This window comes from Coregonus clupeaformis, chromosome 16 (assembly GCF_020615455.1).
Source record: "Coregonus clupeaformis isolate EN_2021a chromosome 16, ASM2061545v1, whole genome shotgun sequence".
NCBI classification, from domain to species: domain Eukaryota; kingdom Metazoa; phylum Chordata; class Actinopteri; order Salmoniformes; family Salmonidae; genus Coregonus; species Coregonus clupeaformis.
In genome coordinates, this window is record NC_059207.1 from 43,773,627 (window position 1) to 43,799,265 (window position 25,639).

Below are 25,639 nucleotides of genomic sequence, written 5' to 3' on the forward strand. Positions count from 1 at the left end.
CTGAAACAGGTAGCAAGTAAACAAATATATATTTCCTCCAGTTCCAATTTATTTTCCAATTTTCCATTTCAATGAAAGAGGCCCCAGATTATGACATACAGAGCCTTCGGAAATTATTCAGACCCCTTGACTTTTTCCGCATTTTTTTACGTTTCAGACTTATTCCTGGTCCTCTGTAGCTCAGCTGGTAGAGCACGGCGCTTGTAACGCCAAGGTAGTGGGTTCGATCCCCGGGACCACCCATACACAAAAATGTATGCCGGCATGACTGTAAGTTGCTTTGGATAAAAGCGTCTGCTAAGTGGCATATTATGTTATTATTATTATGTTATTCTAAAATGGATTAAATAAAACAATTTCCTCAGCAATCTACACACAATACCCCATAATGACAAAGCAAAAACAGGTTTGTAGAAATGTTTGCAAATGTATTAAAAATAAAAAACAGATACCTTATTTACATAAGTATTCAGACCCTTTGCTTTGAGACTCAACATTTTCTGGGGAGGGGTACCAAAGAATTTCTGCAGTATTAAAGGTCCCCAAGAACACAGTGGCCTCCATCATTCTTAAATAGAAAATGTTTGGAACCACCAAGACTCTTCCTAGAGCTGGCCGCCCGGCCAAACTGAGCAATCAGGTGAGAAGGGCCTTGATCAGGGAGGTGACCAAGAACCCGATGGTCACTCTGACAGAGCTCCAGAGTTCATATATGGAGATGGGTGAACCTTCCAGAAGGACAACCATCTCTGCAGCACTCCACCAATCAGGCCTTTATGGTAGAGTGGCCAGACGGAAGCCACACGCTTAGAATTAGCCAAAAGGCACCTAAAGGACTCAAAACAAGATAAACAAGATTCTCTGGTCTGATGAAACCAAGATTGAACTCTTTGGCCTGAATGCCAAGCGTCACATCTGGAGGAAACCTGGCACCATCCCTACGGTGAAGCATGGTGGTGGCAGCATCATGCTGTGGGGATGGTTTTCAGCGGCAGGGACTGGGAGACTAGTCAGGATCGAGGGAAAGATGAACGGAGCAAAGTACAGAGAGATCCTTGATGAAAACCTGCTCCAGAGCGCTCAGGACCTCAGACAGGGACGAAGGTTCACCTTCCAACAGGACAACAACCCTAAGCACACAGCCAAGACAACGCAGGTGTGGCTTCGGGACTCTGAATGTCCTTGAGTCGCCCAGCCAGAGCCCGGACTTGAACCCGATCGAACATCTCTGGAGACACCTGAAAATAGCTGTGCAGCGACGCTCCCCATCCAACCTGACAGAGCTTGAGAGGATCTGCAGAGAAGAATGGGAGAAACTCCCCAAATACAGGTGTGCCAAGCTTGTAGTGTCCTACCCAAGTAGACTCTAGACTGTAATCGCTGCCAAAGGTGCTTCAACAAAGTACTGAGGAAAGGCTCTGAATACTTATGTAAATGTCAAATTTCCGTTTTTTATATTTAATAAACCTATTTTTGCTTTGTCATTATGGGTTATTGTGTGTAGATTGATGAGTAATAAAAACAATTTAATCCATCTTAGAATAAGGCTGTAATGTAACAAAATGTGGAAAAAGTCAAGGGATCTGAATACTTTCCGAATGCAGTATATGTGAGAATGCTGTTCATCGACTATAGCTCAGCTTTTAACACCATAGTGCTCTCCAAGCTCATCACTAAATTCAGGGCCTTGGATCTGAACTCTTCCCTGTGCAACTGGGTCCTAGATTTACTGACGAGACGACCCCAGGTGGTGAGGGAAGGCAACAACACATCTGCCATGCAAATCCTCAACACGGGAGCCCCCCAGGGGTGTGTGCTCAGCCCCCTCCTGTACTCCCTGTTCACCCATGACTGCTTGGCCACGCACGACTCCAACTCAATCATCAAGTTTGTTGGTGACACGAAAGTGGTAGGCCTGATTACCAACAACGACGAAACAGCCTACAAGAAGGCATAAGTGTCAAAGGCTTTTATTGACAATTACATTAAGTTTATGCAAAGAGTCAATATTTGCAGTGTTGACCCTTCTTTTTCAAGACCTCTGCAATCCGCCCTGGTATGCTGTCAATTAACTTCTGGTCCACATCCTGACTGATGGCAGCCCATTCTTGCATAATCAATGCTTGGAGTTTGTCAGAATTTGTGTGTTTTTGTTTGTCCACCCGCCTCTTGAGGATCGACCACAAGTTCTCAATGGGATTAAGGTCTTGGGAGTTTCCTGGCCATGGACCCAAAAATGCAATGTTTTGTTCCCTGAGCTAAGTTCCCCACTTAGTTATGACTTTTGCCTCATGGCAAGGTGCTCCATCATGCTGGAAAAGGCATTGGTCGTCACCAAACTGTTCTAGCATGGTTGGGAGAAATTGCTCTCGGAGGATGTGTTAGTACCATTCTTTATTCATGGCTGTGTTCTTAGGCAAACATTGTGAGTGAGCCCACTCCCTTGGCTGAGAAGCAACCCCACACATGAATGGTCTCAGGATGCTTTACTATTGGCATGACACAGGACTGATGGTAGCACTCACCTTGTCTTCTCCGGACAAGGTGTTTTCCAGATGCCCCGAACAATCGGAAAGGGGATTCATCAGAGAAAATGACTTTACCCCAGTCCTCAGCAGTCCAATCCCTGTACCTTTTGCAGAATATCAGTCTGTCCCTGATGTTTTTCCTGGAGAGAAGTGGCTTCTTTGCTGCCCTTCTTGACACCAGGCCATCATCCAAAAGTCTTCGCCTCACTGTGCGTGCAGATGCACTCACACCTGCCTGCTGCCATTCCTGAGCAAGCTCTGCACTGGTGGTGCCCCGATCCTGCAGCTGAATCAACTTTAGGAGACGGTCCTGGCGCTTCCTGGACTTTCTATACTCACTTGAGTAGCATCAATGCCAGCTATAGTTATTCTAGTGTATACTGAACATCTCCTTTACTTATATCTATGAGAGACAAAGATTATACAAACAGTGTCTGTTTTAATGCTTATCTGGCTGTAGGAGGGACACAAACTGTGGGAATTCAGTTTAAAGGTGAACCTGAACTGAAAACATTACACAACTTCTGTTGATAATTGGTACTGCTTTGTAAACCCTGTCCCTACTGACTGAGATCGTCCTATTCTAGCACAGTATTTCAGCTGCATATAATTTTGCACTTGATTTACATGATCCCCTTGACAATGATCATCATTCAAGCTTTATTAACCAGAGCACTTACTGAGCTGCGGTCCTCCAGGGGTTTGACCAGTTCATTACAGTCAGGTACACTCAGAGAGGCTAGAGCCAGGAGAGCTACCACCAGCTGGACAGCCATAGTGAATGATATACAGTGTGTTTATACACTATATATACAAAAGTATGTGGATACCCCTTCAAATGAGTGGATTCAGCTATTTCAGCCACACCCATTGCTGACAGGTGTATAAAATCGAGCACACCGCCATGCAATCTCCATAGACAAACATTGGCAGTAGAATGGCCTTACTGATGAGCTCAGTGACTTTCAACGTGGCACCGTGCAACAAGTCAGTTCATCAAATTTCTGCCCTGCTAGAGCTGCCCCGGTCAACTGAATGTGCCGTTATTGTGAAGGGGAAACTGTAAGTGCTTTTATTGTGAAGTGGAAACGTCTAGAAGCAACAATGGCTCAGCCGTGAAGTGGTAGGCCACACAAGCTCACAGAATGGGTTCCAACACTCACTACCAGTGAGTAAAAGTAAAGATACCGTAACAGAAAATGACTCAAGTAAAAGTGAAAGTTACCCAGTAAAATCCTACTTGAGTAAAAGTCTAAAAGTATCTGGTTTTAAATGTACTTAAATACAGTGGTAGAAAAAGTACTCAATTGTCATACTTGAGTAAAAGTACAAAGTAAAAGCTATACATCAAATTCCTTATATTAAGCAAACCAGACTGCACGATTTTCGTATTATTTGTTATTACGGACAGACAGGGGCACACTCGAACACTGTATGGAGTAAAAAGTACATTATTTTCTTTAGGAATGTAGTGGAGTAAAAGTAAAAGTTATCAACAATATAAATAGTAAAGTACAGATACCCCAAAAAACTACTTAAGTAGTACTTAAAAGTATTTTTACTTAAGTACTTTACACCGCTGCTCACTACCGAGTTCCAAACTGCCTCTGGAAGCACGTCAGCACAATAACTGTTCGTCGGGAGCTTAATGAAATGGGTTTCCATGGCCGAGCAGCCGCACACAAGCCTAAGATCACCATGCGCAATGCCAAGCGTCAGCTGAAGTGGTGTAAAGCTCGCCGACATTGGACTCTGGAGCAGTGGAAACGCGTTCTCTGGAGTGATGAATCACGCTTTACTATCCGGCAGTCCGATGGACAAATCTGGGTTTGGCGGATGCCAGGAGAACGCTACCTGCCCCAATGCATAGTGCCAACTGTAAAGTTTGATGGAGGAGGAATAATGGTCTGGGGCTGTTTTTCATGGTTTGGGCTAGGCCATTTAGTTACAGTGAAGGGAAATCTTAACGCTGAATGGAAGCAAGTCCCCGCAGCAATGTTCCAACATGTAGTGGAAAGCCTTCCCAGAAGAGTGGAGGCTGTTATAGTAGCAAAGGGGGGACCAACTTTATATTAATGGCAATGATTTTGGAATGAGATGTTCGACGAGCAAGTGTCCACATACTTTTGGTCTTGTAGTGTATATAGAGAAAAAGCAGAGACACTGTGAATGGTACTACAGCCACAGCAGACCACCTCTTCATGGGGGGGATGGTGAAGAGGGATTATGGAATAGAGGGAAGGTGGTTGTGTTGGGAAGGGTCAGCTCTGTATAGATCTAGAGCTGCTCTCTATCTTATGTAATACCCAGGGGATTCCCCCATGAAAAACAACAGGTTGTATAATGTATTCAATTTCAAATGACTATTAAAGCGCACAGCATAGTGAGACAGCTTAGATGGTTAAAAGTCTTGACTGGAGTTTGAAATGTATCTTTTTTCCTATCAACTTTGGCTTTCTTTAAAGATGAAAAGTCCCCTAAATATAACTCTTAAGGGAAAAATATTTTTGGTGGTGTCTCTCATTCACCATAAACAGTTGCCATGAAACATGAGTTACTGTTTGAAGACTTTTATTAATTGTATAATTTTTTTAAAGCAAAATGACATACAGTAACAGATATATACAGTACCAGTCAAAAGTTTGGACACACCTACTCATTCAAGGGTTTTCTTTATTTTTACTATTTTCTACATTGTAGAATAATAGTGAAGACATCAAAATTATGAAATAACACATATGGAATCATGTAGTAACCAAAAAAGTGTTAAACAAATTAAATATATTTGAAATTCTTCAAAGTAGCCACCCTTTGCCTTGATGACAGCTTTGCACACTCTTGGCATTCTCTCAACCAGCTTCACCTGGAACGCTTTTCCAACAGTCTTAAAGGAGTTCTCACATATGCTTAGCACTTGTTGGCTGCTTTTCCTTCACTCTGCCGTCCGACTCATCCCAAACCATCTCAATTGGGTTGAGGTCAGGGGATTGTGGAGGCCAGGTCATCTGATGCAGCACTCCATCACTCTCATTCTTGGTAAAATAGCCCTTACACAGCCTGGAGGTTTGTTGGGTCATTGTCCTGTTGAAAAACAAATGATAGTCCCACTAAGCCCAAACCAGATGGGATGGCGTATCGCTGCAGAATGCTGTGGTAGCCATGCTGGTTAAGTGTGCCTTGAATTCTAAATAAATCACAGACCGTGTCACCAGCAAAGCACCCCCACACCATAACACCTCCTCCTCCATGCTTTACAGTGGGAACTACATATGTGGAGATCATCCGTTCACCCACACCGCGTCTCACAAAGACACGGCGGTTGGAACCAAAAATCTCAAATTTGTACTCCAGACCAAAGGACAAATTTCCACCGGTCTAATGTCCATTGATCATGTTTCTTGGCCCAAGCAGGTCTCTTCTTCTTATTGGTGTCGTTTAGGAGTGGTTTCCTTGCAGCAATTCGACCATAAAGGCCTGATTCACACAGTCCCCTCTGAACAGTTGATGTTGAGATGTGTCTGTGACTTGAACTCTGTGAAGCATTTATTTGGGCTGCAATTTCTGAGGCTGGTAACTCTAATGAACTTATCCTCTGCAGCAGAGGTAACTCTGGGTCTTCCATTCCTGTGGCGGTCCTCATGAGAGCCAGTTTCATCATTGCGCTTGATGGTTTTTGTGACTGCACTTGAAGAAACCTTCAAAGTTCTTGAAATTTTCCGGATAGACTGAAATTCATGTCTTAAAGTAATGATGGACTGTTGTTTCTCTTTGCTTATTTGAGCTGTTCTTGCCATAATATGGACTTGGTCTTTTACCAAATACGGCTATCTTCAGTATACCCCCCCTACCTTGTCACAACGCAACTGATTGGCTCAAACGCATTAAGAAGGAAAGAAATTCCACAAATTAACTTTTAAGGCACACCTGTTAATTGAAATGCATTCCATGTGACTACCTCATGAAGCTGGTTGATAGAATGCCAAGAGTGTGCAAAGCTGTCATTAAGGCAAAGGGTGGCTATTTGAAGAATCTCAAATCTCAAATATATTTTGATTTGTTTAACACTTTTTTGGTTACTACATGATTCCAAATGTGGTTATTTCATAGTTTTGATGTCTTCACTAGTATTCTACAATGTAGAAATTTTATATATATATATATATATATATATACACACAGTACCAGTCAAAAGTTTGGAAATGGTACAGTGCATTCGGAAAGTATTCAGACCCCTTGACTTTTTCCACATTTTGTTACGTTACAGCCTTATTCTAAAATGGATTAAATCGTTTTTTACCCCTTATCAATCTACACACAATACCCCATAATGACAAAGCAAAAACTAGGTTTTAGACATTTTTGCAAATTTATTAAAAATAAACAACTGAAATATCACATTTACATAAGTATTGAAGCACCTTTGGCAGTGATTACAGCCTCGAGTCTTCTTGGGTATGACATTACAAGCTTGGCGCACCTGTATTTGGGGTGTTTCTCCCATTCTTCTCTGCAGATCCTCTCAAGCTGGTTGGATGGTGAGCGTTGTTGCACAGCTATTTTCAAATCAAATCAAATCCAGAGATGTTCCATCGGGTTCAAGTCCGGGCTCTGGCTGGGCCACTCAAGGACATTCAGAGACTTGTCCCGAAGCCACTCCTGCGTTGTCTTGGCTGTGTGCTTAGGGTCGTTGTCCTGTTGGAAGGTGAATCTTCGCCCCAGTCTGAGGTCCTCAGAGCTCTGGAGCAGGTTTTCATCAAGGATCTCTCTGTACTTTGTTCCATTCACCTTTGCCTCGATCTTGACTAGTCTCCCAGTCCCTGCCGCTGAAAAACATCCCCACAGCATGATGCTGCCACCACCATGCTTCACCGTAGGGATGGTGCCAGGTTTCCTCCAGACGTGACGCTTGGAATTCAGGCCAAGGAGTTGAATCTTGGCTTCATCAGACCAGACAATCTTGTTTCTCATGGTCTGAGAGTCTTTAGGTGCCTTTTGGCAAACTCCAAGCAGGCTGTCATGTGCTGAGGAGTGGCTTCTGTCTGGCCACTCTACCATAAAGGCCTGATTGGTGGAGTGCTGCAGAGATGGTTGTCCTTCTGGAAGGTTCTCCCATCTCCATTGAGGAACTCTGGAGCTCTGTCAGAGTGACCATCGGTTTCTTGGTCACCTCCCTGACCAAGGCCCTTCTCCCCCGATTGCTCAGTTTGGCCGGATGGCCAGCTCTAGGAAGAGTCTTGATGGTTCCAAACTTCTTCCATTTAAGAATGATGGAGGCCACTGTGTTCTTGGGGACCTTCAATGCTGCAGAAATGTTTTGGTACCCTTCCCCAGATCTGTGCCTCGACACAATCCTGTCTCGGAGCTCTACGGACAGTTCCATCAACCTCATGGCTTGTTTTTTTCTTTGACATGCACTGTCAACTGAGGGACCTTATATAGACATGTGTGTGCCTTTCCAAATCATTTCCAATCAATTGAATTTACTACGGGTGGACTCCAGCCAAGTTGTAGAAACATCTCCAGGATGATCAATGGAAACAGGATGCACCTGAGCTCAATTTCGAGTCTCATAGCAAAGGGTCTGAATACTTAAAAAAAAAATACATTTGCAAACATTTCTAAAAACCTGTAATCGCTTTGTCATTATGTGTGTAGATTGCTGAGGAATTTTATTTATTTAATCCATTTTAAAATAAGGATGTAACGTCAAGGGGTCTGAATACTTTCCGAAGGCACTGTATATCACATTTCTTTGTTTAAAAAAAATTGGTATTTCATCACCTGCCGAATAAAAACCTAAAATGGCCCTACTCCTATAAAAGTTAATCGGGCCGGATAAGCTGAAGTGGACTCGGCCCGAGTACCATTATCCGGAGCCCAGAGTAATATAATTCTGCAAGAGCTCGGCCCGGTCTCAAACGGAATAGGCCCGAGCCCAGTGTGTTGACTGGGTACAGTATGCCACGAGACCCTAACCCGCTTTGGTGCGCTCTGCCAGCTGTTGTTTGCCAAGTGTGCTAAGCTGAATCATGCCAACCCTGCTGAAAAATGAATGGACGTTTTAATAATTGTAATGGTTCTAGTGTCTTAAATGCATTGGGTACATGGCCCACGAACACTACGCACATGTTTATATAGATTGGTTTCTATTAATTGAGTAGCATTTAGATAACTGGTCAGTAGTTTAATTAGATTTCAACCAAAAAACAGATATCAACCAAAATAAGACTTATTTTTCATGACGTCAAAAGGACGTCATGAAGAAGACGTCTTAATCTGGTTGTGATCTGGTTATATGACGTCCCGACCAGATTTCATCCAGTAAAAGACGTCTTCATCACATCGTATGCCCACTGGGAATTGGCTTCCGCAAACCGGAACGGCTCATAGGGCAGGAGCCTATCTCCTGTTTCTGTAGCGTGAGGCAGCTTGATGTACAAGTACACCCCCTGGACAGGATGCTAGTCTATCACAGGGCCTTATACCCAATCGATCTCCTTAGTAGGCATAAACCACCTGAATATTGATATTCATGAGACTTTTCATGAAGCTTGGATGATTTTGAGAAATCATTGTGATAACATTTTCAATCACCCAGCACTTGGGAAACATAGATCAGGGGTGGCCAACCCTCATGGAGAGCAAGCAGGATTTTCTTCCATCCCTATTTTAAAAGAGAGTTCACCCAAATTACAAAATGTTTGTGTCCTTACCTTGAAAGCAGTCTATGGACAAGGAGACTGCAATCTATGATTTGGTTACCCACTGCCATCAACATTAAAATGTCCTGTGCAGAGCCTTGGTGTAGTGGTAACACTCCCCAGCACGTGTTGCATACAACTTTCCACCTGAGAACAGCGATCAATCCCTGCTTCCAACCTTCCCACTGTTTCTAGCACTGGCCTCTCTCCCTATCTTATTGCATTACTGTATGAATAGTGTCAAACCACATTTTAAAAAAAATCTTTAAAAAATCTTAGCATTCTTTAAAATATAATCCCCCCCAAATCACAAAGTAACAAAGTCGTCGAATTTTGAGTGTTAATTTAATGTTCAAAGCATCCTGAATACACCTGACCTGTGGTTTTAATTTTTAAAATGTCCACCCTGGTCATAAACCTAAGCCATGTCAAAACATGTAGAATTGCAGGAAATTAGCTTTAAAACAGTCCCCCGTCTAGGGGTTGTGCCAGGGGGCAATGAAATTCACATAGCAAATCTCTCTCCAAGCTTTCTTCAAAAGTTGGCAGCCCTGCAAAGTTCAAAGGTCTGGAAAGCATATCTTGTGTGTGATTCAAATCAATAAAGGTACAAAAATATGTGCAGTCAGACCAATTACTTACTTTTTAAGGCTGTGGTTAGACAGGCAGCCCAATTCCAATGTTTTTTCCACTAATTGGTCTTGTGACCAATCAGATCAGCTCTGAAAAAAGACCAATTAGTGGAAAAAATATCAGAATTTGGCAGCCTGTGTGAATGCAACCAAACAATTTAGGCTTCTAAATGAAAAATTAACCAGATAATTTCACAACACAAACCTCTGTGAAATTATGTTGTACAAAAGACAATACCTTAGCGGAGTGTTTCACAAACCTCTCCTCGAGTACCAGCCTGTTCCACTTACTTGATGTACTGTATTCCAGAACTAGCACACCTGATTCAACTAATAAAGGGCTTAATGATTACTTGAATAATTAAAACAGGTGTGCTTGTACTGAAATACATCAAATAAGTGACACTGACTGGGGGTAGGGGAGGCCTACTCAAGGAGAGGTTTGGGAAACTGCCTAAAAGTGTAAAAAATTTATCTTGCTGACACTCGCAGTGTTGCGAAGGAGAACTGCATGCATGATGAACAGGTTGAGGAAAGGTTTTATTGAACAATCAGTTCCATACTGGACAGCAATCATGATTCACACACAAACACACCTGCCCTGGCCACTTCACTAATTTCCCCCTATCAACACAGGCCCAGATATGGAATACTGCTCAAGGTCAATGCAAGTCTAAAAACAAATACAGATACCATTATTATGGAATGAAACTGTTGCTTTCGTTGTCCTGAGACTAGATGGCTGTCAAGGGGTATACCCAGGCAACGACACAGCAAGAATAAAAATTGTCTTTAAAAATGGGTAGTGTAATAACACAGCAATGCTTTCAGGATGAGTCACCTGGTCTTGTCCGAGTGGTTGGTTCCCATAAATCCAAGTTGATATTCTATAGAACAGACATTCTTTAGATAGAGCATAACAGAATGGAACAGGGTTAGGGTCAGTACACATGGAGCGGCACAAAGCTATGCTAGTGCACCCTGGTGCAACTAAATTACTGTACAGTATCTGCTTGCATGAAAAGTTCTACATAGTAGTGACCACATCTACATTTTAGCCATGTCCCATGATTAAGCCGGAGAGAAATAAAAGTACATTCTTTTTTTCAGTGAGCTGTGTGTACGGACCCTTTGATCATATTTTTATTTTAAGTAAACCATTAAACATTGTGCCTCTGACACTTCACAGTTCCATTTTAAAAAGGGTCAATCGGAGAGGAATCCAGCCAATAAACTGCAAGGAAAGGGAATTGGGATCAGTAGCTGTTCGTGGCTAAAATCACTGGGGAAGCCAAACCCCCCCCCCCCCATCCCCCCAAAAAAACACATTGCAACATACAGTACCAGTCAAAAGTTTGGACACACCTACTCATTCAAGGGTTTTCTTTATTTTTACTATTTTCTACATTGTAGAATAATAGTGAAGACATCAAAATTATGAAATAACACATATGGAATCATGTAGTAACCAAAAAAGTGTTAAACAAATAATTTATATTTGAGATTTGAGATTCTTCAAAGTAGCCACCCTTTGCCTTGATGACAGCTTTGCACACTCTTGGCATTCTCTCAACCAGCTTCATGAGGTAGTCACCTGGAATGCATTTAAATTAAAAGGTGTGCCTTGTTAAAAGTTAATTTGTGGAATTTATTTCCTTCTTAATGAGTTTGAGCCAATCAGTTGTGTTGTGACAAGGTAGGGGTGTTATACAGAAGATAGCCCTATTTGGTAAAATATCAAGTCCATATTATGGCAAGAACAGCTCAAATAAGTAAAGAGAAACGACAGTCCATCATTACTTTAAGACATGAAGGTCAGTCAATACGGAACATGTCAAGAACTTTGAAAGTTTCTTCATGTGCAGTCGCAAAAACCATCAAGCGCTATGATGAAACTGGCTCTCATGAGGACCGCCACAGGAAAGGAAGACCCAGAGTTACCTCTGCTGCAGAGGATAAGTTCATTAGAGTTAACTGCACCTCAGATTGCAGCCCAAATAAATGCTTCACAGAGTTCAAGTAACAGACACATCTCAACATCAACTGTTCAGAGGAGACTGCGTGAATTAGGCCTTCATGGTAGAATTGCTGCAAAGAAACCACTACTAAAGGACACCAATAAGAAGAGACCTGCTTGGGCCAAGAAACACGAGCAATGGACATTAGACCGGTAAAAGTTGGTAGAGCATGGTGCTTGCAACGCCAGGGTTGTGGGTTCGATTCCCACGGGGGCCAGTATGAAAAAAAAATATGTATGCACTCACTAACTGTAAAGTCGATCTGGATAAGAGCGTCTGCTAAATGACTAAAATGTAAATGTAAAATAAAATAAAAAAAAGACAATTTAATGGTCACATACACATGGTTAGCAGATGTTATTGCAAGTGTAGCGAAATGCTTGTGCTTCTAGTTCCGACAGTGCAGCAATATCTAGCAAGTAATATCTAACAATTCCACAACAAATACCTAATACACACAAATCGAAGAAAAGGAATGGAATAAGAATATATAAATATATGGATGAGCATTGTCAGATAGTATAGAATACAGTTTATACATATGAGATGGGTAATGCAAGATATGTAAACGTTATGAAAGGGGCATTATTAAAGTGACTAGTGTTCCATTTATTAAAGTGGCCAGTGATTTTCAAGTCTGTATGGAGGCAGCAGCCTCTCTGTGCTAGTGATGGCTGTTTAACAGTCTGATGGCCTTGAGATAGAAGCTGTTTTTCAGTCTCTCGGTCCCAGCCTTGATGCATCTGTACTGACCTCGCCTTCTGGATGATAGCGGGGTGAAAAGGCAGTGGCTCGGGTGGTAGTTGTCCTTGATTATCTTTTTGGCCTTCCTGTGACATCGGGTGCTGTAGGTGTCCTGGAGGGCAGGTAGTTTGTCCCCCGGTGATGCGTTGTGCGGACCGCACCACCCGCTGGAGAGCCCTGCGGTTGTGGGCGGTGCAGTTGCCGTACCAGGCGGTGATACAGCCAGACAGGATGCTCTCAATTGTGCATCTGTAAAAGTTTGTGAGGGTTTTAGGTGACAGACCAAATTTCTTCAGCCTCCTGAGGTTGAAGAGACGCTGTTGCGCCTTCTTCACCACACTGTCTGTGTGGGTGGACCATTTCAGTTTGTCAGTGATATGTATGCCGAGGAACTTTCCACCTTCTCCACTGCTGTCCCATCGATGTGGATAGGGGGGTACTCCCTCTGCTGTCCACGATCATCTCCTTCATTTTGTTGATGTTGAGTGAGAGGTTATTTTCCTGACACCACACTCCGACAGCCCTCACCTCCTCCCTGTAGGCTGTCTCATTGTTGTTGGTAATCAAGCCTACTACTGTTGTGTCGTCTGCAAACTTGATGATTGAGTTGGAGGCGTGCATGGCTACGCAGTCATGGGTGAACAGGGAGTACAGGAGGAGGCTGAGCACACACCCTTGTGGGGCCCCAGTGTTGAGGATCAGTGGAGATGTTGTTTCCTACCTTCACCACCTGGGGGCGGCCCGTCAGGAAGTCCAGCACCTGTCCTTTGGTCTGATGTGTCCAAATTTGAGATTTTTGGTTCCAACAGCTGTGTCTTTGTGAGACGCAGAGTAGGTGAACGGATGATCTCTGCATGTGTAGTTCCCACTGTGAAGCATGGAGGAGGTGGTGTGATGGTGCTTTGCTGGTGACACTGTCACTGATTTATTTAGAATTCAAGGCACACTTAACCAGCATGGCTACCTCAGCATTCTGCAGCGATACGCCATCCCATCTGGTTTGCGCTTAGTGGGACTATCATTTGTTTTGACTCAAAACACACCTCCAGGCTGTGTAAGGGCTATTTGACAAAGGAGAGTGATGGAGGGCTGCATCAGATGACCTGGCCTCCACAATCACCCGACCTCAACCCAACTGAGATGGTTCGGGATGAGTTGGACTGCAGAGTGAAGGAAAAGCAGCCAACAAGTGCTCAGCATATGTGGGAACTCCTGTTGGAAAAGCATTCCTCATGAAGCAGGTTGAGAGAATGCCAAGTGTGCAACGCTGTCATCAAGTCAAAGGGTGGCTACTTTGAAGAATCTCAAATATAAAATATATTTTGATTTGTTTAACACTTTTTTGGTTACTACATGATTCCATGTGTTATTTCATAGTTTTGATGTCTTCACTATTATTCTACAATGTAGAAAATAGTAAAAATACATTAAAGCCCTTAGGTAGGTGTGTTCAAACTTTTGACTGGTAGTGTATGTGTTGTGATAATAGCGTTGTTTGCTCTATTAACCTGTTAATGTATATGCCTTGCGACCGTGATATATAGGCCTAAAGGCAGAGACAATAAGACGACAGTGGCATAATAAATTCAACCACACCTTTGTTTTATCACAAAACCAGATGGCAACCTCTGTCCAGTGAAGTCCACAAAGTATATTGCATGTACATTAACAGACAGTTCATGACCTACAGCATGGTCAAGCAAGTTAATGTTTCTGACATTTTCGGACCACTAAACAACTATTGATTTAGAACCACAGAGAGTTACCGCAAGTCGCAAAGAAAACAAGAGCTGCCTCCACTATTCCAGCACCATTTCAACATCATCAAATCACCTCTGCTTAGTCTAATACAGTGACAACTAAAAGATAGTCCAATCAATGTAAACTAAATATGATGTGGCTGTCCATGGTTCTGATTTCTGTGTTTGTGCAAGTAGAAAAACATGTTGACACCACCCTACTTATAGAGAAACACCAATGCCATCCTCCTCTCTTTCATGTTGACGAAACGGTCTATGACTATCATTTTTATTTGTCCTAGGCTACCAGTTTGGAGAATTAAGTAAAACCACAAGTCCAAATCCCTATCTCCATCAAACCACAAGTCCAAATCCCTATCTCCATCCATGGCCAATTTAGGAAAGGGCCAATTTTAGCTAGCTAGCTAGCCACCGGAGGACAACAACACAACGAGATGCAACAATTCAAGTTTCCCTGTCAATGACGTATGCTCTCAAAGAGATTTGATAGGAGTGACGCCAAAATCGAAGCTGGCTTCCCTTTACACTTTTTTTTTTGTGCGCCAGGACCATTCAGTGTTGAGCTCGCTCAGTTTAGCTCAACGCTGATTGGCTAATTTGTATTTTAAAAAATAATCAAGGGAGGCCAAATGCTCACCGGCTGCCCTTGCCTTCAATGCTACGGGCAGCAACAATGTCATACTCCTTTGGACCAGACAGCATCAGATAGATGGCCTACACTTAGAGAGACAGAGGGGCGCTGTTTCGCTCGCTCAGATGCTTTCTTAGTGAGATACATTCAGCCTCTTGCGAATTGAAGGACAATTATGAAACACAGAGACTAAATCAATTATTTTATGTTTTTTTATCGGTAATTTTTTTGGGGAAGCCTGGCTTCCCTTGGCATCCATGAATACACGCCACTGATTGGGATCCAGTTCCCACGGGTGATTGTATTTGCCCACCCAGACATAAAAGACTGTAAAAACACCAGCAAATCAGCTGCAAGTCATTTTAATTTTGAAAATCAGTTCCAAAATATTCCCACGCATTACAGAGAGATATGTGATCGTATACAAATGTAAGCAAGGTTTTAAATTATTATTGTTAAGGTCAATTTGCAGTCTACAAATTATTTGTAATTATGTTCCGGCCTCTTGACCATCCGCTCTAGAAAATTTTAAAAAAATCGGCCTGCGGCTGAATCTAGTTCAGGGCTCTTCAACCCTGTTCCTGGAGAGCTACCTTTCTGTAGGTTTTCGCTCCAACACTAATCTAGAGCACCTGATTCTAATAATTAGTTGGTTGAAAAGCTGAACCAGTTCAGTTAAAACTGGGGTTGGAGCGAAAACCTACAGGAGGGTAGCTCTCCAGGAACAGGGTTGGAGAGCCCTGATCTAGTTGATGATCCCTGTCCTAGGGAGTCCTGTCAGTGGGTGTGGTTTTCTGTAGCTTCCAGGGGCGGGGCCGGGGCTTGGTTATTTACATGGTCGTCCAGCAGGCCCATCTGAGAATGAGAGAGGGAAAACATTAAAGTACACTGAACTAAAATATAAACGCAACATGCAACAATTTCAAAGATTTTACTGAATTACAGTTCATATAAGGAAATCTGTCATTTGAAATAAATAAATTAGGCCATAATCTATGGATTTCACATGACTGGGAATACAGATATGCATCTGTTGGTCACAGATACCTTAAAAATAAAAAGTAGGGCGGTGGATCAGAAAACCAATCAGTATCTGGTGGGACCACCCTTTGCCTCATGCAGCGCGACATCTCCTTCGCATTGAGTTGATCAGGTTGTTGATTGTGGCCTGTGGAATGTTGTTCCACTGGAACACACTGTCGTACACGTCGATCCAGAGCATCCCAAACATGCTCAATGGGTGACATGTCTGGTGAGTGAACTGGGACATTTTCAGCTTCCAGGAATTGTGTACAGATCCTTGCAACATGGGGCCATGCATTATCATGCTGAAACATGAGGCGATGCCGGCGGATGAACGGCACGACAATGGGCCTCAGGATCTTGTCACGGTATCTCTGTGCATTAAAATGGCCATCGATAAAATGCAATTGTGTTCGTTGGTCCTGAGCTGGCGTTGTTACATGTCGTCTGCGGTTGTGAGGCCGTTTGGATGTACTGCAAAATTCTCTAAAACGACGTTGGAAGTGGCTTATGGTAGAGAAATTAACATTACATTCTCTAGAAACAGCTCTGGCAGATATTTCTGCAGTCAGCATGCCTTTGCACGCTCCCTCAGAACTTGACACATTTGTGGCATTGTGTGATGTGACAAAACTGCACATTTTAGAGTGGCTTTTTATTGTTCCCAGCACAAGGTGCACCTGTGTAATGATCATGCTGTTTAAATCAGGTGGATGGATTATCTTGGCAATAGAGAAATGCTCACTAACAGGGATGTAAACAAATTTGTGCACAACATTTTTGAGAAACAAGCTTTTTGTGCGTATGGAAAATTGCTAGGATCTTTTAATTCAGCTCATGAAATATGGGACCAACACTTTACATGTTGCGTTTATATTTTGGTTCAATGTATAAAAATCAAAGAAATGGGACACTTAAGTGTGGTTTCCAGGAAACAGATTAAGCCTAGTCCTGGACTAAAAAGCACTTTCAACGAACATGCTTTAATCTATGTCCAGAAAACCACCCTTCAATTTACGTTTATTTTGATGTATTTTCAAATGAAATTAGCAGTAGAGCAGCATGCGATGAGAAAAGGAAAAACCAACGCTAACTACGGTCCAATTCAGATATTGATCAAAATGCTTATGTTAAGGGTATCCTATGCTACTTTCGTTATAAACTCAGCAAAAAAAGAAATGTCCTCTCACTGTCAACTGTGTTTATTTTCAGCAAACTTAACATGTGTAAATATTTGTATGAACATAACAAGATTCAACAACTGAGACATAAACTGAACAAGTTCCACAGACATGTGACTAACAGAAATTGAATAATGTGTCCCTGAACAAAGGGGGGGTCAAAATCAAAAGTAAAAGTCAGTATCTGGTGTGGCCACCAGCTGCATTAAGTACTGCAGTGCATCTCCTCCTCATGGACTGCACCAGATTGGCCAGTTCTTGCTGTGAGATGTTACCCCACTCTTCCACCAAGGCACCTGCAAGTTCCCAGACATTTCTGGGGGGAATGGCCCTAGCCCTCATCCTCTGATCCAACAATTCCCAGACGTGCTCAATGGGATTGAGATCCGGGCTCTTCGCTGGCCATGGCAGAACACTGACATTCCTGTCTTGCAGGAAATCACGCACAGAACGAGCAGTATGGCTGGTGGCATTGTCATGCTGGAGGGTCATGTCAGGATGAGCCTGCAGGAAGGGTACCACATGAGGGAGGAGGATGTCTTCCCTGTAACGCACAGTGTTGAGATTGCCTGCAATGACAACAAGCTCAGTCCGATGATGCTGTGACACACCGCCCCAGACCATGACGGACCCTCCACCTCCAAATCGATCCCGCTCCAGAGTACAGGCCTCGGTGTAACGCTCATTCCTTCGATAAACGCGAATCCGACCATCACCCCTGGTGAGACAAAACCGCGACTCGTCAGTGAAGAGCACTTTTTTTCTGGTCCAGCGACCGTGGGTTTGTGCCCATAGGCGACGTTGTTGCCGGTGATGTCTGATGAGGACCTGCCTTACAACAGGCCTACAAGCCCTCAGTCCAGCCTCTCTCAGCCTATTGCGGACAGTCTGAGCACTGATGGAGGGATTGTGCGTTCCTGGTGTAACTCGGGCAGTTGCTGTTGCCATCCTGTACCTGTCCACTGCGAGGACGATCAGCTGTCCGTCCTGTCTCCCTGTAGCGCTGTCTTAGGCGTCTCACAGTACGGACATTGCAATTTATTGCCCTGGCCACATCTGCAATCCTCATGCCTCCTCGCAGCATGCCTAAGGCACGTTCACGCAGATGAGCAGGGACCCTGGGCATCTTTCTTTTGGTGTTTTTCAGAGTCAGTAGAAAGGCCTCTTTAGTGTCCTAGGTTTTCATAACTGTGACCTTAATTGCCTACAGTCTGTAAGCTGTTAGTGTCTTAACAACCGTTCCACAGGTGCATGTTCATTAATTGTTTATGGTTCATTGAACAAGCATGGGAAACAGTGTTTAAACCCTTTATAATGAAGATCTGTGAAGTTATTTGGATTTTTATGAATTATCGTTGAAAGACAGGGTCCTGAAAAAAGTTTCTTTTTTTACTGAGTTTATATTTACTTTTTTTATTTTTATTGACACTTTCTGCATCTACTTTACATCTGTGGAATGAACAAGCTTGTGACAAGGGTATGAGTTTTGTGATCTGTTGACTTGCCTCCCGGGGTTTGTAGACTCCTAGTTGGAGGCGACAGCAGACAACGTCCACCAAGAAGCCCACCATTCCATGGATCATACCTGTATGGAGAGGACAGAGAGGAGTCTTAAGGCTTCCACATGATTCAGTTCGACTGGCGCCTTAGGCGAACCGAACGAGTGTGCTTGCATACTCCCTAAAAAATATATTCGCTTGAAAAACGAGAAGAAAAATGGCAATAGTACTTTTTTTCCATTTTGAGATGTCGTAGCCAGTATACACTTGCTCAAAATAGTCTGAATTAATCTAAGATAACTCAAGAAATCTCATTAATTTTGACGTTTTTGCCGAGATCTTAGTTGCGTAATTGTACATCTAAGATGTTTGGTGCAGTATTTCTCAATGAAAAAATGTGCATGAAAACAAGTCGTCTCTTGTTGAATGACAAAGATGTTATTGAAGAATCCCTACTTTTGACCAATCACCGACAAAGGGGCGTAGACTTCGGCTTGCCTCTGAAAAAAATGTTTTGTGCGACAGCCGAAAAAAACCTTACCGAAGTCCAAAACGAATAAAAACGTCACAAGATGTCGTGATAATATATGCACAAACTCTTCTGAACTGTTTCGGCTGGGAAGCATGCGGACGCCTTTAGACGTCACAAAATGATGATGAGGAAGGATGATTTTTACAACTAGTGCTCTGTGATTTCTGCCTAAAGGGCTGGGGTTAGGTGTGGGTCCTGTTAGGTTTGTAGTAAATCAGGGTCGTGTTCATTAGGCACCGAACATCAGAAAGACTGAAACAGGAAGGGACTACCTGCCCATTTTCTTTTTCCGTTGCACAACGTTTTGCTACGATGTGCCCTAATGAACATGACCCAGGTGGACATAGTTGGGGTGTTTTCCCTAGGAAGCAAATGGGACAAAACAGGGAGGGACTAACCTGAACTTGTTCAATAAGAGACACTTGTTTTGTTGCAAAACATTTTGCTAGGTTACGCACTACTGAATACACCCCTGTACTCTTGTGGCCAGCTGTGTGTGGGTGTGTGTGTACCTGTGGTGGAGAAGATGCCACCGATGATGCCACAAAGCCTGACGAGGAACCTCCACAGGGGCATGTGCTGCTCTGTGACCGTCACCATCAACGAGCTGATGTCATACTTCATAAAGATCCCAGAGACTCCATGGCTGCCCACCGCATGGTTGATCACCCGCTCCTACAAAAACACACACACCCACACAGGGTGAAAGGATGATAATGCACCCACACCTTCAGTTCATCCACACACACACACACACACACACACACACAGCATACAGCTTGTACACTCAAACAAACACACAATCACACATTCTGGACCTACCCTTTCGGTGACAGAGTACTGGTTTGTGTCTGCTGAGATCTGGTAGGTGTTCAGTTTGGTGGGCACTATGGTGATGAAGTACTGGAACATCTGATTATCTGACAAGGATCAGAGAAAAACATAGTCTGTATTTAGGAACAATAGTATTCTTTAATGTAGGATGACATTAACAAAGTTACAATTCCTATAGAATGTCACAATTTCTTCATAACTAACATGTTGAGGCAGACAAACTACTTCTCCCAAAAACCCATGACTTATCTGTGCATTTAGGAAGTCTGTCATGACATGAAGCCTGTTTGATGTGACGTGATAAAGCCCTGAGTATAAATACTATTTGAAATCTTTCCAATGCTTTAATAATTGCGTGGAGTGCCAGGTGTGTGGGGATTGCCATTTTGGGATTTTTCTATTGGTTCCATTGCAACAGGCAAGCTCAATCAAGCACAGCGTAAGTATTTGAATTATTTTGAATAGTATTTGAACCCAGGACTGACGTGGTGTCCTTTTACTTACGGTCAGTGCAGACTTTCTCTGTCCCGTCCAGAGGGTTGATGATCCCTGGGATCTCCTCTCCGAACGACAGGTGGTCGATGCGATGGGAGAAGTTGTACGCTGTAAACAACAAATCAGAACAATCATTAACTTCAGGTCTATGGATATCGTCAGGTTTAAATGTGTTTAAACTCAATTGTGAAGACAGCACATAGTTCCATCATAACTTACATCTGTGCAAAATGTTTGTATGTATCATGTATGGGAGTTAAACTCGAAACAAAGAAACTTACTATCGTGGCTGACAAGGGCCGCTAGATGGGCGTGGCCTCTAGGATGTGGGATAGCCCTGTATGTGATGTGACAAGGTCAAGCTTGCAGAGACTCCTCCCACATAGGGCATAATAACTCATGACATCACACATTCAAGAGTCAAACATCTAGGTCATGTTCATTAGGCACCCAACTGAGAAAAACAGACAAACAGGGAGGGACTACCTGGACTTGTCCAATAACAAACATTCATTGTGCTCATTAGGGCACACTGTAGCTAGAGTTAGTTGTAGAATGAGGAGAGGTGACCTACTTGCCCACAGTGATGTGGAAGTTGCCAGCCACCTTGTTGACATAAAGATGGCCGTGTATCCTGCAGGCCGCAGGCGACTGGGAGGGGCTGTCCTCTCTCGAAGGAGAATAGATGGGAAGAGGGGAGGAGAGTCACTTCAATAACATAACCGTAATCATTCAATATAGTTTATCAATCACTTCAATACCTAATTTCACACACTTCACTTAAACACACACACTGCGTCACAGCAAAGCTGTATTTTTCTTTTTACAGACCTGGGAGGCAGGGCAGTAGGGGATCCTTTCAGGACTGTCTTGAAGATCACATCCTGCAGCGAGTGCTCCTCCCTAAGTCGGTCCTGGATCATCAGCAGAGTTCTGGGGAGGAAAGGGGAGATGAGTGAGCAAGGGAAAGGTTAAACACAGGAGTCACCATGTAGGAGTGAGAAGTTATAACAGATGGTCAATTGATAGCCTTCACTCCACCATACTGTCTTTACTTTACTAGGTTTATTTGACAGGTATAATGCATAATCATTAAAATGTCTGTAAATGTGCCACATGTAGCCAATCATCTCATCTTTTGCTTCACTGTATGCAACATTACTATTTTAGTTGTGCATGTGCAGATGCATTTCTATATTGTCAGTAGACATATCGGCCACAAGTCTTAATTCAGGAGGATATCTATATCTTACCTGTGCCACAGCCTTTGCTGAGGAGAGAGGTCAAAGGTGACCTGCACGGTGACCATGGAAAAAAATATTTTAAAAGGGCATTGTCACTGGAAAGATATTATGATGAAATTTATGGAACCCTGAATTCTCACCGCACTTGCATCTTGTCATTTGTCAGGTCGTCATTGTGACTTCTTAACTGTTCTTAACTTACTGGCCTGGATAGGGTGCTATAGCAGGTACCAGACAGAGTCATACTTACTGGGTCATAATTTAGGCCATCTGAAGCTACCATGGTCTCTGCCAAGTCTAGGACATCTGCACCTACAACTACATACAGCCACCCAGACAAACAGCAAATCAATGAATAATATAATCAATAAATTAATCAATATGACATGATGGAAGACAAGGGCTGCCTACAGTCAATGACTTCATACAACACTACTGAAATGTTAATTCTACTACAGACATAAATACAGTCACATTATATCCTAGATGTCCCTGCCTAGGCCTAAATTGTGAGAGCAACCTTCAAACAGTGTACATACTTACATTGACACCTCATGGCAACGGTGATGTCTATGTTTATTCTTAATTTACTGCAAAAGAGAGAAAAGATTGTGTTAGTTAGCTCTATAGTTTACTTGGAGCTGTACGGTAAGTATTTTCCTGCTGACGTTGCCCAGCTAACAAAAATATATGCCAGACTGCTGGTTTGTGTTCATTAGGCACCAAACGGAAGCAAATGGACTGAAACTTGTAGGGACCAACTAGACTTGCCCAATAACAAACATTCATTTCCCACTGCAAAATGGTTTAGAAAATATATATGTTTGGTGCCTAATGAACATGACCATGTTCTGAGAGTTGTTTTTTACCTGGAGAAGTCTTTATCGACTTCATACTCATACTTCATCCACGTGTCTCGATACACAAAGAACTCAAGGAAAGCCAGCAGAGCCATGGCTGTGAAGGCTATCAGGGACACTGTGAAAAGACAGCAAATAATGAGTGATGTAGAAGGCCAAGTTTACAACTGGAGTAGGCTACTCATTGATTAAAATAAGTAAACAGGTACATGACTATACTAGGGTTGGCCTAGATGCTCGGTTCTAAACTTTGCCCTATATGTTAGTTTGTCCATTGCACTTATACTACGGTTGACATCATGGATGGACACGGTGTTGGGTTATTCTTAATATCATACATGAATTTAACATTTTACAATGTATCCAAGCTCTAATTTTAAGTTAAGAATAGTTTCATTGAAATTCATATTTACATTGGCTAGTTAATAACGCACCTGTTCCCCCACTGGCTGTGGTTTCCACATAGCTCTCTGGAACCTTGGGGAAAGCATCCAGCTCCTTCACCAGCGTTAGAGCCTTCTTCCGGGACACTAGTCTCCTCATCTTGTTGGGGGCAAGCGTCCACTGGATCCCTCATGCATTAAATCTTTAAGTTCAACATAGAAGTTCACTTTGTTATATTGCCTAGCAATCTCATACAAATAATTTCATATCCGAATACTTTTGACAGTGGCCGCTGGAAGGGGCTTCATAAAAACTATAATATTTTCTCGCTAGCAAACAAGAATGGCAAGTTTAAACCCTGCCATCTGTTTCTGACCACAGGTATGCACAGACTATTCTGAGCCACCACCTGGCACTTTTAACAGTATATTTGCCTACTGACGTTGCCCAGCTGACGGGAAGCTTGTAGTTAGCCAGCTAGCTATATTGGCTACCGGTAGCTATCAAACACGGCTGTGTATTTTATAATAATCATACTTCGGTCTTTACTGCCTCGGATGCCCATTCATTTTCGCCATAGAGGGAAATCCGATTTTTTATCAATCCATTGTTCTATGCTTAGTTTAGGATTGAAACATCTGGATCCTGTCTTGGTTGTTGCAAAAAACAAAACTGTCGCTGCTAACCTTTGACCCGGTGTACTACCATAGAAGTTTGAGTAGAGTGCTTTAATTTCTCCACAGCGCCCTCTGGTGATCAACAGTAAGCCGACTGACTGCGCGCAAGACATCCCAATGAGTGCCCATCGAATTCATTCCATGAAACATGTGAACATTGAAAATTACAACAATTTGCACATAACCCACTGGGCACACACTGGTTGGATCAACATTGTTTCCACGTCATTTCAATGAAATTATGTTGAACCAACGTGAAATAGATGTTGAATTTAGGTATGTGCCCAGAGGAAAGCTACTATAGTTATACAGTATACAGTATAACCGGGGGCGCAACTTTGTCCCTGCCACATTCTGAAATTGCATTTTTGCCGTTTTATCATTGGAATGTGATACAAAACGAGGCAACGGTGTGCTTTAGGACCATGTAGACGCCTCCAAGTGGTCGGGTAGGCTGTTTGTGTACTCCCGAATGGCGCAGTGGTCTAAGGCACTGCATCGCAGGTTCGAATCCAGGCTCTGTCGTAGCCGGCTGTGACCGGGAGACCCATGGGGCGGCGCACAATTGGCCCAGCGTCGTCCAGGGTAGGGGAGGGAATGGCCGGCAGGGATGTAGCTCAGTTGGTAGAGCATGGTGTTTGCAACGCCAGGGTTGTGGGTTCGATTCCCACGCGGGGCCAGTATGAAAAATAATGTATGCACTCACTAACTGTAAGTCGCTCTGGATAAGAGCGTCTGCTAAATGACTGAAATGTAAATGTTTATCTGACTGGATGGAAATATATATCCCCCCCACTTCTAAAACCAACGGTGCGCCACTGATAGCTACTAAACTATGCTCTCACATTACCAAGTTTTCGATGTTTGCCTACTGAGGTACTGTAGCTAAAGATGGTTTAGAAACTCTGCTGTAGCCTATGTTTTGTTAGGTTTAGTCATAGAGCTGTGGTCTTCTGTAGCTCAATTGGTAGAGCATGGCGCTTGTAACGCCAGGGTAGTGGGTTCGATCCCCGGGACCACCCATAAGTAAAAATGTATGCACACATGACTGTAAGTCGCTTTGGATAAAAGCGTCTGCTAAATGGCATATTATTATTATATAGGACTCTAGTGCCCAAAAGCCAGTTTTAGCGTGGGCAGCACCATTGAGGAAGTTCACCATTTTTAAGTAGTCAACTGGGTGGGACCACTGAGATATATATGAACTGGAGACAGAGTCCAAGATGACAGACTGTTGTTTTCAACGTAATCTACTCACGTTCGCATACGCTGTTTTGTGGTGGTTGCCATCTGCTTTACAGAGCCCATAATGCCTGCACACTAGCACTCAGTGCGCACTGGAGCAGCAGCGACATCTTCATCCAGAAACAGGACAGACATTGAATGAATGTAAAATGTTAATATCTTCGGCTGTGAGTGATGGAGAAAAAAAACGAACATGGTGCTTGCAACGCCAGGGTTGTGGGTTTGATTCCCACAGGGGAGCAGTACAAAAAAGTATGAAAATGTATGCACTCACTACTGTAAGTCGCTCTAGATAAGCATGTCTGCTAAATGACTAAAATGTAAATGTTCCAGGTCGTCAGGAGGGATCAACCAATGAACCATACGTAAAAATGTATGCACGCATGACTGTAAGTCGCTTTGGATAAAAGCGTCTGCTAAATGGCATATTATTATATTATATTATACTCATGAGTAAACATTCCATAACTGCAGGTGCCAGTATTTCGCCAACCTTGGCTTTATACCTATTCAAACAACACACTCCAGGGGGCAGTATGCACCCTTTCAGTTTGTTTACTAACTCATAGAAGTAGTAGAAGAAGAAAATGGACTAATTCAAAATAGAGATGGCCTCAATGGCTTGCCTTGCGCTCACAGACGCCATAATGG

The 25,639-nt window shown here is 43.0% G+C and overlaps 1 protein-coding gene across 1 annotated transcript; it reads right to left on the bottom strand.

The window, feature by feature from the left end:
• Positions 1 to 15,360: 15,360 nt before the first annotated feature.
• LOC121584964 (endoplasmic reticulum-Golgi intermediate compartment protein 2) lies at positions 15,361 to 23,763 on the bottom strand. The gene is made up of 14 exons (XM_041901243.2): positions 23,604 to 23,763; positions 23,117 to 23,268; positions 22,692 to 22,800; positions 22,366 to 22,412; positions 22,073 to 22,140; positions 21,832 to 21,872; positions 21,410 to 21,511; positions 21,153 to 21,248; positions 20,860 to 20,915; positions 20,588 to 20,686; positions 20,072 to 20,169; positions 19,762 to 19,924; positions 18,724 to 18,803; positions 15,361 to 15,869 (listed from the first exon to the last, which is right to left on the bottom strand). The coding sequence occupies exons 2-14, from the start codon at positions 23,223 to 23,225 to the stop codon at positions 15,792 to 15,794; spliced, it is 1,146 nt and encodes a 381-aa protein (XP_041757177.1). The 5' UTR covers positions 23,226 to 23,268; positions 23,604 to 23,763; the 3' UTR covers positions 15,361 to 15,791.
• Positions 23,764 to 25,639: the final 1,876 nt, after the last annotated feature.

Excerpts from the sequence above, each read along its gene's own strand:
- LOC121584964 (XM_041901243.2), bottom strand. The coding sequence starts at position 23,225 with ATGAGGAGACTAGTGTCCCGGAAGAAGGCTCTAACGCTGGTGAAGGAG. Across the intron at positions 22,413-22,691 it reads GTCGATAAAGACTTCTCCAG|TAAATTAAGAATAAACATAG; the intron begins GTAAAAAACAAC and ends TCTCTTTTGCAG. Across the intron at positions 21,873-22,072 it reads ATGGCCTAAATTATGACCCA|GTCACCTTTGACCTCTCTCC; the intron begins GTAAGTATGACT and ends GTCACCGTGCAG.